The following is a 13425-nucleotide window of genomic DNA, read 5'->3' as shown; positions in this document are numbered from 1 at the left end:
AGGGAACATTGCACCCACTAACACCAAGTGAATCTGAAAAGGGGGGGTTATGAATGCCACATTTGGCATTTGCAAAGCAGAAGCAGGCTGGTATGCTCCTAACATTTTCTAGCCTTTGAATCTGTCCATGTAAATTTGCATTCAGTGGGTACCAACACAATACGAGCACTGATCTATGGCCCACCAAAATTTTGCCAGACTAACCCAATGTGATGATGGAGGGCAACTGTGGCCACTGATCTCAGCAGAAATTACTCTCACTGTGAAACACCACAATATAGGCAGCAGGAGGAGAATCCGTGTGCCTTTTGGAGTGTGAGTTTCCTACCAAAGCATCTATGCCTGATCTATGCCTGGTTGAGCTCAAATTACTGGAAGCAGAAGGGGCTAGATCTTATTGTTACTGAAAGGAGAACCATTGCTTTAAGTATATTTAAACAATCTTGATAAAAGGAACCAGAGAAAGGTACTTCTCACAAATATTCCCTCCATCGCAATTGTGCCTGTATTTTCATTGCTGCATAAGAAAGAGATTTGCCTTGAGTGATTTTGTGGCACTCTAGTGACCCTAAATACCTTTTCTAACAAGTCACCCTAAAAAGGGGCCTCGAAGGCAAAGGTGGGGAAGTGGGGCTGACCAATGAGAAGGCGAGGTGATCTGAGCATCCACTCCTTGTTGCCTCAGCAGCAACAGCAGCAGCAGTGAGAAGCCTCAGTCTGTAGCCAAAGACTCCCAACAGCAGCCGAACTTTTGAGAGCCTCTGCCTCTTGCCAAAGAATCCAGAGGCGGCAGCAGAAGTAGCAGCAGCTGCACAGGGGACATGAATGGGACTCTCTCTCCCTTCCCTTGGTGAGAGGCTGCCAAAACTCTTGCAGACAAGTAGACTAGGGAAGGGAAGCAGGACCAGCAACTTGCAAGCAAAAGCTGCGACATTCCGCTGCTTCTCTCTCCACCTCCCTTGAGTTTGTGAAAAGTGCTTTGCGCAAAAAAAGAAAAGGACTTCTCTTGTTGCTTTGCAAAAGGAAAGATCAAATGCATTTCTCCCCCCAACAGACTGGATCCTTTGTGATGCTTAGTGTGGGGAAGTAAGCACGTTGTTAGGTACCGAAGGAGGAGGAAGAAAAATGAATTCCCACAACAATGTCCCCCTGCGGGCAGCGGGATTCTCTATATCCTTCGTTTTTGCTCTTCTTTTTTCTCCTGGATGTGCGCAAGATGCTGATGTTGTAGGACTCGAGCCTCAACCCACAGCTGAAGAAATCCCAGAGGGAGCATCTACCTTGGCTTTTGTGTTTGATGTGACTGGCTCAATGTATGATGACTTAGTTCAGGTAATTGAGGGAGCATCCAAAATTTTGGAGACCTCTTTGAAGAGACCCAAGAGACCGCTTTACAACTTTGCACTGGTTCCTTTCCATGATCCAGGTAAGACTATGCTTTTGAGCCCTCTTGAATTAGGTATTGCATGCAAAGGCGCACTTGTGCACATACTGAGATATATACAAATTTAAGACAAGAATGTCTTTTTTAGGATCATATAGCAACTGTGTCATAAAGTGGCATATAACAATAGCACAGAAGTTTTTTTCTGAATTAAAATGGGAGGGGGGAATACTTGGCACTTACACCCAGAGAGATCAAAAGGAGCAGGAGGGATAAATGGGTGAACTCATCTGAGGACAGATAATTTTAGAACATCACTGTATTGATTGTGATTGGGGGTGCAGCTCTATATACACTTACCAGGTAGTAAGACCCATTGAACTCAATGGACTTTATTCTGAGTAGTCCTTTATATGATTGCACTGTAGATCACTCGTAATGTAGAGACATCACAGAATTACCTGCTCTTAACCAGAGGCTGATCAAACGGAGCCTTAATTATTTAATTAATATATTTATTTCAGCACAGCAGTGTGCCTAAACACGCCACCCCACACAGGAATGATTGTTGTAGAAGGTTAGAGCAAAATAAAAATGCTGCTAAACATCTGCTGCTCCATTTACATAGACTTTTATGCTGTAATGGTGAGTTTCACACTGTCTTATTGAATTCATTCAATACACAGAGTCGTTAACTGCTAGCTGTTCTTATAGATAATACATGATATTAATGAGGCGCATATAGATTATACAGCACATTTTCAATAGTTTCTGAAGTTTTAATTTCTCACTGAAAGCCGGATATACATTCCTGTTTACGAAAGGAAATAACCTGCAGGGACCCTGCAGGGGACCTATGTGCACATCCTCCAAAAATCACAACCTTTGACCCCCATGTTTGCTGTTTTGTTGGATTTCCAATAAAAAGACCCTGGGCTACAATACAGATTTTATTGCAGTGGGCTTCAGGTTTTTCCTTCTCATTTTCCTCCCTGCATTCCTCATTCCCTCTGCTGTTTATATACATATTCTTCCTGTTTCCTCTCCCACTCCCAAGCATCTGTTTTCTATCCCCTTTCCTAGGACTTTCTCCTCTTCCATTGTCAAATGTCTCTGGGTGACCCCAACAGGAAAGAGAAACCTGGATGCCCTAGGCTGGGACATGTGGCATTTTAAGTACAGAGATCAATTCAAACTAAACACTTTTAAAAGTCTGTTTAAAAATCTGTCATTCCTGTTACTTTGTTTCACCTGATCCGCTCCAGCATGCAAACATCTGGAATTCAGTTGCATTGGGGGGGGGGATTGATAAATCCAGTTGTTTCCAGCTATTACTTTTTTTTTTTAAGGAAAAGGTTTTTTTAAAAAACAATCCCAGGAAAAATGCTTATCTGTGATTGGTGAGATAACAACAGGGATAATTAACAGTGACATATTGCAAACATTTCCTGTTTGTGTTCCATAAAAAAAAAAATCTCGCAAAAGAGTTTGCAAAGCCATTCCTCACTGAAGGGATTAGGTCACAAAAGGAGAAGGGTGGGTTAGAATACTCCCTGGTGTTCTTCTGTTTCTTCATGAAAGGCACCAACATATTTAAAGGGAGAAACTATCCTTGCAGTGCAGAACAGACCAGCAGAGGGCCTGAAGGGTAGAAGACTGACAGCACAATCCTATGCATGTTTATTCAGAAGTAAGTCTCATTGTAAGGATGCACTGGATTGCAGCCTGAAACTCTATTGTGCCACTTTAGGTAACTGGCTATTTTAATGCCAATTACGTTATCTGATATTTATTAGGGTTTCCAACCAATTGCTAAATGCATAGTTGATTAGCCACCAGCCTTTTAACTCTGTAACTGATCATATTTAAAGTAATTTGCTTATCATCGTAAGTGCCCTTTTGAGGCACTGAAGTGAGCTAATGTACAATTCAATAAACAAAACCTACCACTCATAGTCAGAAGGAGCCAGAGTCAGTGTGTAGTGGTTAGAATGTTGGATTAGGACCTGGGAGATCAGGGCTCAAATCCCCACTTAGCCATGCAGCTCACTGGGTGATCTGGGGTCAGCTAGTGTCTCTCAGCCTAACCTACCTCACAGGGTTGTTGTGAGGGAGGGAGCACGTATGCCACCTTGAGCTTCTTAGAGGAAAGATGTTCTATACGTGTAATAATAAATAAAACAGAATAAATAAATAAAAAGGAGAGGTCAGCATTAATATGCTTCCTTCCCCACCCTGACCAAAAATAGCATAAAAAAATAAATGGGCAAGCCCTTAATGCTGAAACCCACATTAATTAACTAAAATACAAACAGTGCGAACTAACTAAGATGTGTGCCCAGGATTTTTACTAGCTGGTATGAGAATGACCATTGTCCTACAACACAAAATCGATAATATGTTCTAAACTACATCAATGATTCTTCCAGCATTTAATCTTTATTCTGTGTAACTTTAAATCTGTTAAGACTATCTGTGGCTGATGGCTATGCTCTGCCTCCACTGTCAGAGGCAGAATACTCTTCTGCTCATGGCCTGCTTGTGTGCTTCCTGTAGGCGTCTGGTTAGCCACTGTGAGAACAGGATGCTGGACTAGATGGGCCACTGGCCTGATTCAGCAGGATACTTCATTTGTTCTTATCTTATAAAATGAGTCTTGGGGTACCTTAAAAGCTAACACATTCATTGTGTCATAAGTGTTAATGGACTAGAGGCCATTTAGCCCATGAAAGCCATAATAAATGTGGTAACCTTTAAGATACTACAAGACTCTTTGCTGCTTTTGGTGCAACACAGACTAACACAACTACCCTTTTGGAAATGTTCAATCATATGTACGCCAGGCATTTCAAACCAGGAGCCTGAGGGCCTTAGGCTGGAAGTTAGCCTAGCGGGCTATCTGGGACTGAAATTGTGTGAGCTTCAGAGCTCTCTTCAGGGACAAGAAGGAATATGAGTGTGCAATATGGTTGCCGGCTCATCTTGAAAAAAATGGATTGACTTTCTTTGTTCTGTTTTCTTATGGACCAATGCCATTTATCTCTTCCCCTTGGCCAGTTTTCTTTCTTTAGCTGCCCACCTGTGATGTGAATAGATGGCTTTTGTACCATGCTCCAACTGGCAAAAACTCTGGGCTCCATTCTCAGACCTCCTCTGTCTTACCAGAACCGCTCATGTAGCAGGGCACAGATGCCCGTGAAACTATATCTTGCCCACCTTTTTATGGAAATGCTAATCTGGGGGAATTAACAATACTATTCTTGGGTGGCTCAGTAGTAGAGTGTATCCTATTCATGCAAAAGGTCTCAGGCTCAAAGTTCAGTCCCTGGCATCTCCAGTTAGGACTTGGAAAGACCCCTGCCGGAAACCCTGGAGAGTTGTTGCTAGTCATTGTAGACAGTTCTGAGCTGGATGGACCAATGGTCTGACTTGATCTAAGACAGCTTCCTATGAACCTATGAACTGATATTTATTAGAGATGAGTGCATATCATTGATGTTACTGCAATGGACTCAATTACCTAGCTGACGATGGTCAATGTGGGAATTATCACACCTTTGTTAGAATTAGAAAAAATGTTGCAGCTTTAAAGTGTCAGTAAAGAAGTATAAAAGCATAATTATTAATGGTTACATATTACACAGACTACCCCCCCCTACGTTGCCTGAACCATATATTGCAGAGATAGAGGGAAGATGCTTGGAAGTGGAGAATCTTGCACAGGAAAATGAAGTAGTCTTGGAGACCCAGTTTAGCTATGAAGAAACTGAAAGAAACCAGGAAAGGGATAAGCTCACATGCAAAACACTAGCCAACCTCACAAAAGATACAAAGAAGTGAGACGGCTGAAATGCAAAATTACCTGTCCTCCCATGGAAAGAATACAGAGAACCGAAAAACTGTTATCATGTTGGTACTTTGCCACAAATGGGCTAGAGTCTGCATCCGTCAGTCGCAATTATTTTGGGATGTTACCAGACTCAGGGTCTCTCTCAAACATCTCTCAGGTTTCCCTCTTTTTACAAGTTTTTATTTTCCTTTTAGATATTATTTTGGGTTCCTGTGAATACTTCTTTCTAGTGAAAGAAGGAAGGAAAACCAAAAATCTTCTGCTTGAAAGACTCTGGTTGGTGCCTCTCCACACTGAAGGCCTGACTAATCCTGAAAAAGAAAATAACAAACATGGTGCAGAGGCTAGGGACAGAGAAACAGGGTGCAAGAAAGAGTTAAAGAAGAAGTTGGGCTCCTGCAGCAATGTGTGGGTGTTGGGCACCTGAAAAACAGCAGTGTGGAACAACCTTGTGAAAGTGTCCCCAAATACTGAACAATTTGGAATGCTAGGGGCATCCAGTTATTAGGAATGGGCTAACAGCAGACATTGGCCTGAATTTGAAAATGACCTTTCACTGAGGTCTGAAATTGGCATGAAAGTAATTACCTAACAACAGGGCATAGGTAAAGTATTATCATGGGTTGTCATGAGTCACCTCAGTTAAATTTCCCACCACAGAATAACGCAAAGTCACAAGGTGACCTTTAGGAAGGTGATTCTGTTCTTGCTGAAAGGGACAGGCTTAGATTTCTCACGAAGTGCAAAAGAGGGTATTTGTTTTAATCAAGGCAGAATACTTGCTGGAGAGAATTCAGTTACTTGCAAGGGAAGATTAATGGCTGAATAATATGTTAATTCTGTGTTAGATATGGTACTGGGTTCCAGAGATTTAATTAGGCATATGTAACCAATTCCTATTTGTGGCAATGTATTGGTATCTGAGTTGGCTCCAACACAGACTCTTTTAGTATTGGCTGCAACATACGGGCTACAACAGCATTCATATTTATTGGTCAGATCAGACCCAAATCAGAACCGGATTGTACAAGTAGCTTCAGGGCACATACAGAGTTCCAACTGAACCAAGCTTCTTGGTAACTTCTACCTGCCCCTACCCAGCTATCAGAATTTTATTTTTTTTAATTCAAGTGTTGGCAGCACACAAATATCACCGTCTCTATGATTGGCATAGAATACAAAGCAGACCTGATATAAGTTCTGGGAGCTTGGTTTTCTATTCTTACCTGGTCATGACAGAGCAGGTATCTTCTGCCTGTCTGCATGCCATTCCCTGGCCCCAGTGCCTGAAACTGAGATCAGGGACTCCTGGTTGCAGGATACACACTCTTGTTCTGGATGCAAGTGCATGTGCCCATGACTTTGCTTTGCCCCAGATGTACTTCTGTGCATCTTACCCTTTGTGCATGTACAAATAAACAAACATGTACTCTGAAAGCTAGTGTGGTGAAGTGCAGGGGTGGGGAACCTGTGTGGCCTGTGCGATGTTTTTGGTCTCCAACCCCTAATAGCCTCAGCCAACACAGCCAGTGGTTATGGAAGATGGAAGTTGAAGCTCAGCAGTATCGGGTGTGGCCACAGGTACTCCACCCTTGGTGTAGTGAGGGCCTGTCCTCCCATTAGCCACACTGAGGCCCTTGCTTCAGGAAGTGGATTGGGAAGTGTAGCAGATTTGTTTGCCCTCCCCTGGCCTGGTCGCTCAAGCATGATCATTTTGCACTCTAGGAATGCCCCTGCTGCTTTGCCACTGCTGCCAAAGTCAGCAGTGCTCCTACAGGGCTTCCCAGTGGTGTTGGGTCATCCATACCTTTGCTCTAAGAAAGGGTTCTTGGAATGAAGCATTCCCAGAGATTGGCTTGCCCTGTTGCCGCTTTGCTGTAGCAAATGCTGTTTAACAATGATACGCTGGAAGCTTTTCAACTTTAAATAGTATTTGCTCCATCTGTGGCAAAACGGCAGTGGTTCAGGTGCTCTTTAGGGCCACCTCACCCATAATGCCTTGCTTTATGTTCCTTAGGATCCTTCAACAGAGTGAGGAGGCCCTGGAGCCCTGGCACACCAGTGCAGCAAGTCAGTGCACAAGGGTGGTGTGTGGGGCGATAGCAGTGTATGGGGCAGCAGCACCAATGACTCTCTCAGGCATCAGAATGTCTTGTGCCAGCCTTGGGCGTAGTGAATAGATGGGAGAGAGCTAGGAAGCTTGGTGGGTCACCATCTTTGTTATGCTTGCCTCTCCCTTTCTTGCCTTTCTCCCCTCCTCCACCTCCCTCTTTTTATCTCCTTCACTGTCACAATTTAGATTGCAGGCCCCTTAGGCAGAGACTTGCATTGTTGTTGTTGTTGTTTTGCTTGTCTTATTCTGTAATATATACAGTATGTAACCATAATCATTGCCATAAAGCAGTTGTGGGGAACCTGTGGCCTCCAGATATTGTTAGACAGGGATGATGGGAGTTGTAGTCCAAGAACATCTGGAGGGCCAGAGGTTCCCCACCTCTGCCATAAAGTGAGTGTAGCTCCTAGTATTCTTCTGGCTAGGGTGTGTGTGTGAGTGGGTGTTACTTAAGGACAAAGACATTCCTTGCAAAATGTTCGTGTCTCCCTGCAAATTAAAGAGTGCTGGCAAAGGGAAACTTTGCATCCCAGCAATGGTTTGAGATCAAAGACTGCTGTTGCTGGATTTTTTGTTTTGATTTTTTACTTTGCTTTCTGACCTCCCACTAATTAGCTCACATTCATGTCAGGGGGAGGAAGAATTATGCAAAGGACATTAAAGTATAGGCAGCCCACTCTACAAGATACTGTTGTGTCAGTCACAGTGTGTCGAGAGCTCTGCTGTGGCTGGAAATCTCTGGCTGGAAATGTCCCGGAAAGAATGGCATCTCTGCTGCTCAATATCATGGATAGGAGAGTAAAAGAAAAGTTCCTTCTTTCCAGACATTATTCATTATTGATTAGTCATTATTATTATTCATTTAAAGTGTTTTTACCCCACTCTTCAACCAAAAAAAGGCTCCCATGGCAGCTTATATCACCAAAAATGACAGTTCCTGCCCTCAGGGTTATAAACTAGAAGACACGACATAAAAGGAAAACAGATTTAGGAGGAAAGGAAAGAAAAGGAAAGGAAACCCAGGCACTACTTCATGGTTACAGAGGGTTACCTATACTTGGGATTAGATGCAAGAAAATGACTTAGATCAGTGGCTGTATTTGCCAATATACTGCTGTATGGCAAGGGAGGGGGCAGGTGGTGTATAATAACCTGGAAGTGTAGTCCAGTGTTGTTAACCTGGCATTTTTTTATTATTTATTTTTTTAGTGAAATGCATTGGGGAGGGGGGCTGTGAAGTTGATCATAGCAGCAGTGCAATTAATTAAGAGCCGGAAAAGGTGAAGGAAGCCAGAGAAAGAACAGGGTTTGAGGTATGAGTGGAAAGATACAGGTCCACCTGTAGATGGAAATCAGGTCTATCCATTGGACCAATGGAGGAACAGATCTGGAATATAAGTTTCTCAGAGGTCAGCTCAATCCATATCAAATGGTAGACCTGTTCTCTGATGCAGGTTCTGTTTGTCTGGTGTATTTGCTTTGCCATGTGGACACCCATGTCCATACCCTGTTTTACATGGGGGGAGACAGGATTACACCGAAAGAGAGTATAAGCATTACTACGTAAGTGGTGACCAGAGCCATGCTTGCACAACCCACACATGTACAGTTAATGTGTGTGGGAGAGAGAGTGGAAGGGAAAGCAGGTACCATCTCAGCCTATGTGTGTGGGCTCTATATGCTTTATGTGGGACCCTGAAAAATCAGGGTCTCTGATCACATGGGCAAGCCAATGTGCATTCATATGCATTAGGACTAGGGTTGCCAGGTCTCCATTTTTTGTCCAGAAACTCCAGATTTCTGGGGTCCTCTCTGGGTCTCCAGGTGAGGCACCTTAATCTCTGGACTCCCAGCTTTCATTAAAAAAAGTGTCTAGGTGGTCTGGCCAGAAAATGGTTGTTTTTTCCTGCTTATCTGAGAATCTCAGACTCCATCGCCTTCCACTGCAGGTATATTATTGTTATACCTTCTGTGGTGGAAGAATAACTCAGCTGCTTCTTCCATTTTGCTGTCATCTGTTTGGTGTGGCGCCCCTTCTGGTCGGTGTGAGCACTTTCCTTCATCAAAGTGTACAGCTCTGAATACTCCAACTTCGCCAGTTTTGGGATCTATTACTCAGTATCCCTTCTGTGTTGAAGAATATCCAATGAACATTACTTCCCTGGCAGTGTTGTCAAGTTTTGACCTCTTTGGTTTTGGGTTGTGCACAAACGCCTTGCACCTGAATACATGAAGGTGAGACACGCTTGGTGTGCTATCATGCCATAGCTCAAATGGCGTTTTGTTGGTTGCAGATGCAGGAAGGTGGTTCTGCAGATAGGTGGCAGTAACCACAGCTTCTCCCCAGTACTTTTGTGGTAACTGTGCATCTTCCAACAAGGAACGAATCAACTGTCCAAGAGTCCAGTTCATGTGTCCCGCAACCCCATTTTGTTCTGGGTTGTAGACAGCTGTAGTCTGGTGCTCTATGCCTTCCTCACAGAGAAAGTCTTGCATAGCCCTGGTCACATATTCTCCTCCATTGTCCGATCTTATGATCTGTGGCTTTCTGCTAAATTTGTTGGACACAATCCTGATATAGTCCTTCAATTTTTGAAGTACTTGACTTTTCTCTCTCAGCAGGAACATTGTAGTATACCTCGAGTAGTCATCTATAAAAGTCAGCATGTATAAATTTCCACCTTGGGATGGCACTTTCATTGGTCCACAAAGATCTGTGTGAATTAATTCTAGAGGCTTTTTGGTTTTTCATTGTCCCATTTTAATACCTCCAGCCAAATTCTCTTTCTCTAGAGCACTTACTCTGGCTAAGCTGGCATGTCCTATTCTTCTATGCCAAATATGCAAACATTCACAATTACAGGTTTCCTTGACCATTTTTGCATGCATAGCTTCAAGGTATTCTAAATGTAAAAGTCCATTTTTCAGTATTGCAGTGCAGCGTATTTCTCCATCTAGAATGTGGCAAAATTCTCCACTCATATAAAGTTCACCCCCCCAATTCCGTTATCTTAGTAGCTCTTATTAAGTTGTCTTTGAAATCTGGAACATATAGGCAATTTTTAAGTTCAAGCTGCCTTTTGCCTTCTGGCATTTTGCAAAGCAGTTGGACCGTGCCTATTCCTTGAGAAAAGAATGTATCTCCAGAGGTGGTTTTTTCTTCCTGTGTAAAGTTTTTTAAATACTTAAACAAATTTTTATCTTTTATTAGGTGGGTTGTATATCCTGAATCAATTAAAAATCTGTTTTTATAATCATCTTTTGTTTCATTAGACACATGGTAACTAGAAGCCTTTGTTTTGGCCTTTTCAATCTGTCTTTGTTTAAAGTCAGGCTTTGCTCCTGTCTGACACCTATTGCAATCTCTTTGAAGATGAGTTGGAGATTTGCATATGAAACCCCTTTTGCTGTGTTTGTCTATGCACTTTTGTGGATTCAGGTGATGACTCATCCCTCTGTCCTTTCCATCTCTGCCCGTAGTAAGGTTTGCCTCCTCAGACAGAATTTGTTCCTGTCTGACTTTAAAATCCTGGTCCTTCAAATATGATATAATCTGATTCATACCCTGGTCTGTCTGTTGTAGCACACAAGCAGTTAATTTATGACGCTCGTGGAGACAGCTCAGGAGCAATGCTTTTTGCATCTTCCTCTAGTTCCCGCCCACATCTTTGAAGTTCTTGGAGCAGACTTGTGAACCTCTCAAGATGTTTCTTCAGATTGTCTTTCTCCCTCAGAGTAAACAATTCCTTGTGAAGGTACATTACATGATTTTTAGACTTTCTGTCATATATTTCTTCTAGCGTCTGCCACATTTCCTTCACATTCTTACTTCCTATGCAAACATTTAGTGCTTCATCTGATAATGCAGAAATAAGAAGAGATTTCACTTTTGCATGCTTACGTCTCCAGGATTCTGTAGCAGTTTCATCCTCTGCCTAGGGTTCAGGATCGGTCAGCATTTCATACAGATCCTCTCCTTCCAGGAGTGCAGTCATTCGAAGACTCCAAACTGCATAATTGTCCTTCTTCAGCCTCGGGATGTTTCTTTTAAGTGTTGATTCTTCAGCCATCCTTTTCTATCTTTTGTTCTGCTTTTCTTTCTCTAACTTAAAGTTTCCTTTTGTTGATCTCTTTGTAAATCACACACAGTATTTAGCCTTTTTAGCTTTTAGGTACAACTTGCAATTCAACTTAGTTTACTGGGCTGGCATAACCCTTTGTTGTGTAAATTTGTTTAGATATTAGCAGAGATTGTCAACGGTCTGAGATGCATGTGTGCCAGTGGGTGCGTTTACCTAAGTAGCAGGCTTTTACCCTGCATTGAGATCATTGAGACTGGAGACTTAGTAAAATAAGAAAATCTACTTTATTTATAGAAATACATATTTCTTTGTGTTTGTGTGCTTAATTTAGTTTAAAGCAGCACAACAGCAGCAGAGAGTAACAGCGGATGTTGAAATGCGAGTGTGCCAGCGTGTGTGTGCGTTTACCTAAGAAAGCAGGCTTTTACCCTGCATCAGGATCACTGAGACTGGAGACTTAGTAAAATAAGAAAATCTACTTTATTTATAGAAATACATAGTAGATAGAAAGGCGTACCTAGTTCTAATTAACTAACTAAGTTGGAGGTGCAACACCCAGGTTTGGGAGTTGCCCTCATGGCTCAGGAGAGAGAGAGCAGAGACAAAGGTGCCTCCTCTCTCTCGGACAGTCGAAGAGAAGAGGGGAAAGGGCGGAAGGATGAGGGGCAGATAAGCTTCCCTAAGCATATCAGTCTAACGACGGAAGGAAGTCAGTCAGAGCATCACAGGTAAAAGTAGTCAAGCCTATCCATCTGGAGGACCCTAACTCTATCTCCCTTCTGGAACATAAACAAAAGAACAAAACAGGAGTTGCTCTTGCCCCACTTCCAACACCTCTTCTCAACAAGTGTTTGTGCAGTAGGATTGGTGATTGGAAACTAAGGCGGCTCAGAACAAGAAATAAATCCCTTTAAAATCCAATAACCATAAAAACAAGTATAAATAGGTGAAAATGGAAATGGACTGCCTTCAAGTCGATCCCAACTTATGGTGACCCTATGAATAGGGTATTCATGGTAAGCGGTATTCAGAGGTGGTTTACCATTGCCTTCATCTGAGGCTGAGAGGCAGTGACTGGCCCATGGTCACCCAGTGAGCTTCATGGCTGTGTGGGGATTCGAACCCTGGTCTCCCAAAGTCCAAACCACTATGCCACATTGGCTTTCCTAAACAGGTACAAAAGAGCTTAAAGTGACATGATTCCAAACAGCTTAAAGTGACATGATCCTGAATTTTGGGTTGGGTGAGTGAAGTTCCCTATCACTTGAGGTTGCAGTTCTGTGCACGCTTCCCTGTTTGAGTAAGGCCCATTTAATACATTGGGGCCTGCTTCTGAGTAAACAAACATAGGATTGCACTATAAATATCTTTACAGGTTGTACAAATAATAAACATCTTTGTCAGTCATATTTCTATAAATACTTCTTCATACTCAATATGTCTCAATATGCATCTGATTTCACACTATGGTTGTACATTATTATTTCCTCTGCATTTTAAGTGTGCCTTTCTTCCTTGGGGTGGTTGTGGTCCCTCTCTGTTGTTTTCACCATGAGGGGCAGATTAGGCTGAGAGATGGTGAGTAACCCATGGTCACCTAGCTCATTTCCATTTTAAAAAGTTAATTAAAATGATTTACATGCAGACAAAGTTTATTACGTAGATCCACACAATACATTTAAAGCACAACCAACTCCCATTTAAAGTGCATGAATTTCCCTAAAGAATCCTGGGAAGTATAGTTTCCTCCTCACAGTTATAGTTCCCACCATCCTTAACAAACTACAGTTCCCATGATTCCGTGGTGTGATTCATATGCTTTGATTTGTGTTGAATGTGCTTTGAATGAATGGTGTGGATCTGCCCTAGATATGATGTGCATTCATTAGTGAATTGAAAAGAACAATTTTAAAAGATACTTTGCTTAAATAGGGGAAGGGCTGTAGCTCAGTGGTAGGGTATACGCTTTGCATGCAAAGGTCCAAAATTCAATTTC

The 13425-nt window shown here is 42.5% G+C and overlaps 1 protein-coding gene across 6 annotated transcripts in view; it reads left to right on the top strand.

Moving 5' to 3' along the window:
* The first annotated feature begins 871 nt into the window (after nucleotides 1–871).
* HMCN1 (hemicentin 1) overlaps nucleotides 872–13425 on the top strand; it is a 393372-nt gene continuing 380818 nt past the window's right edge. For all 6 annotated transcript variants that reach the window (XM_061634028.1, XM_061634030.1, XM_061634029.1 and 3 more), the window contains exon 1: nucleotides 872–1426. In XM_061634028.1, coding sequence (XP_061490012.1) covers nucleotides 1126–1426 — 301 coding nt within the window. In that variant the 5' untranslated portion in view covers nucleotides 872–1125. The remainder of the gene's footprint in view (nucleotides 1427–13425) is intronic.

Source organism: Rhineura floridana, chromosome 6 (assembly GCF_030035675.1).
Source record: "Rhineura floridana isolate rRhiFlo1 chromosome 6, rRhiFlo1.hap2, whole genome shotgun sequence".
Lineage (NCBI taxonomy): Eukaryota > Metazoa > Chordata > Lepidosauria > Squamata > Rhineuridae > Rhineura > Rhineura floridana.
Note: the sequence above shows the minus strand (reverse complement) of the source record. Positions and strands in the feature narration are given on the sequence as shown.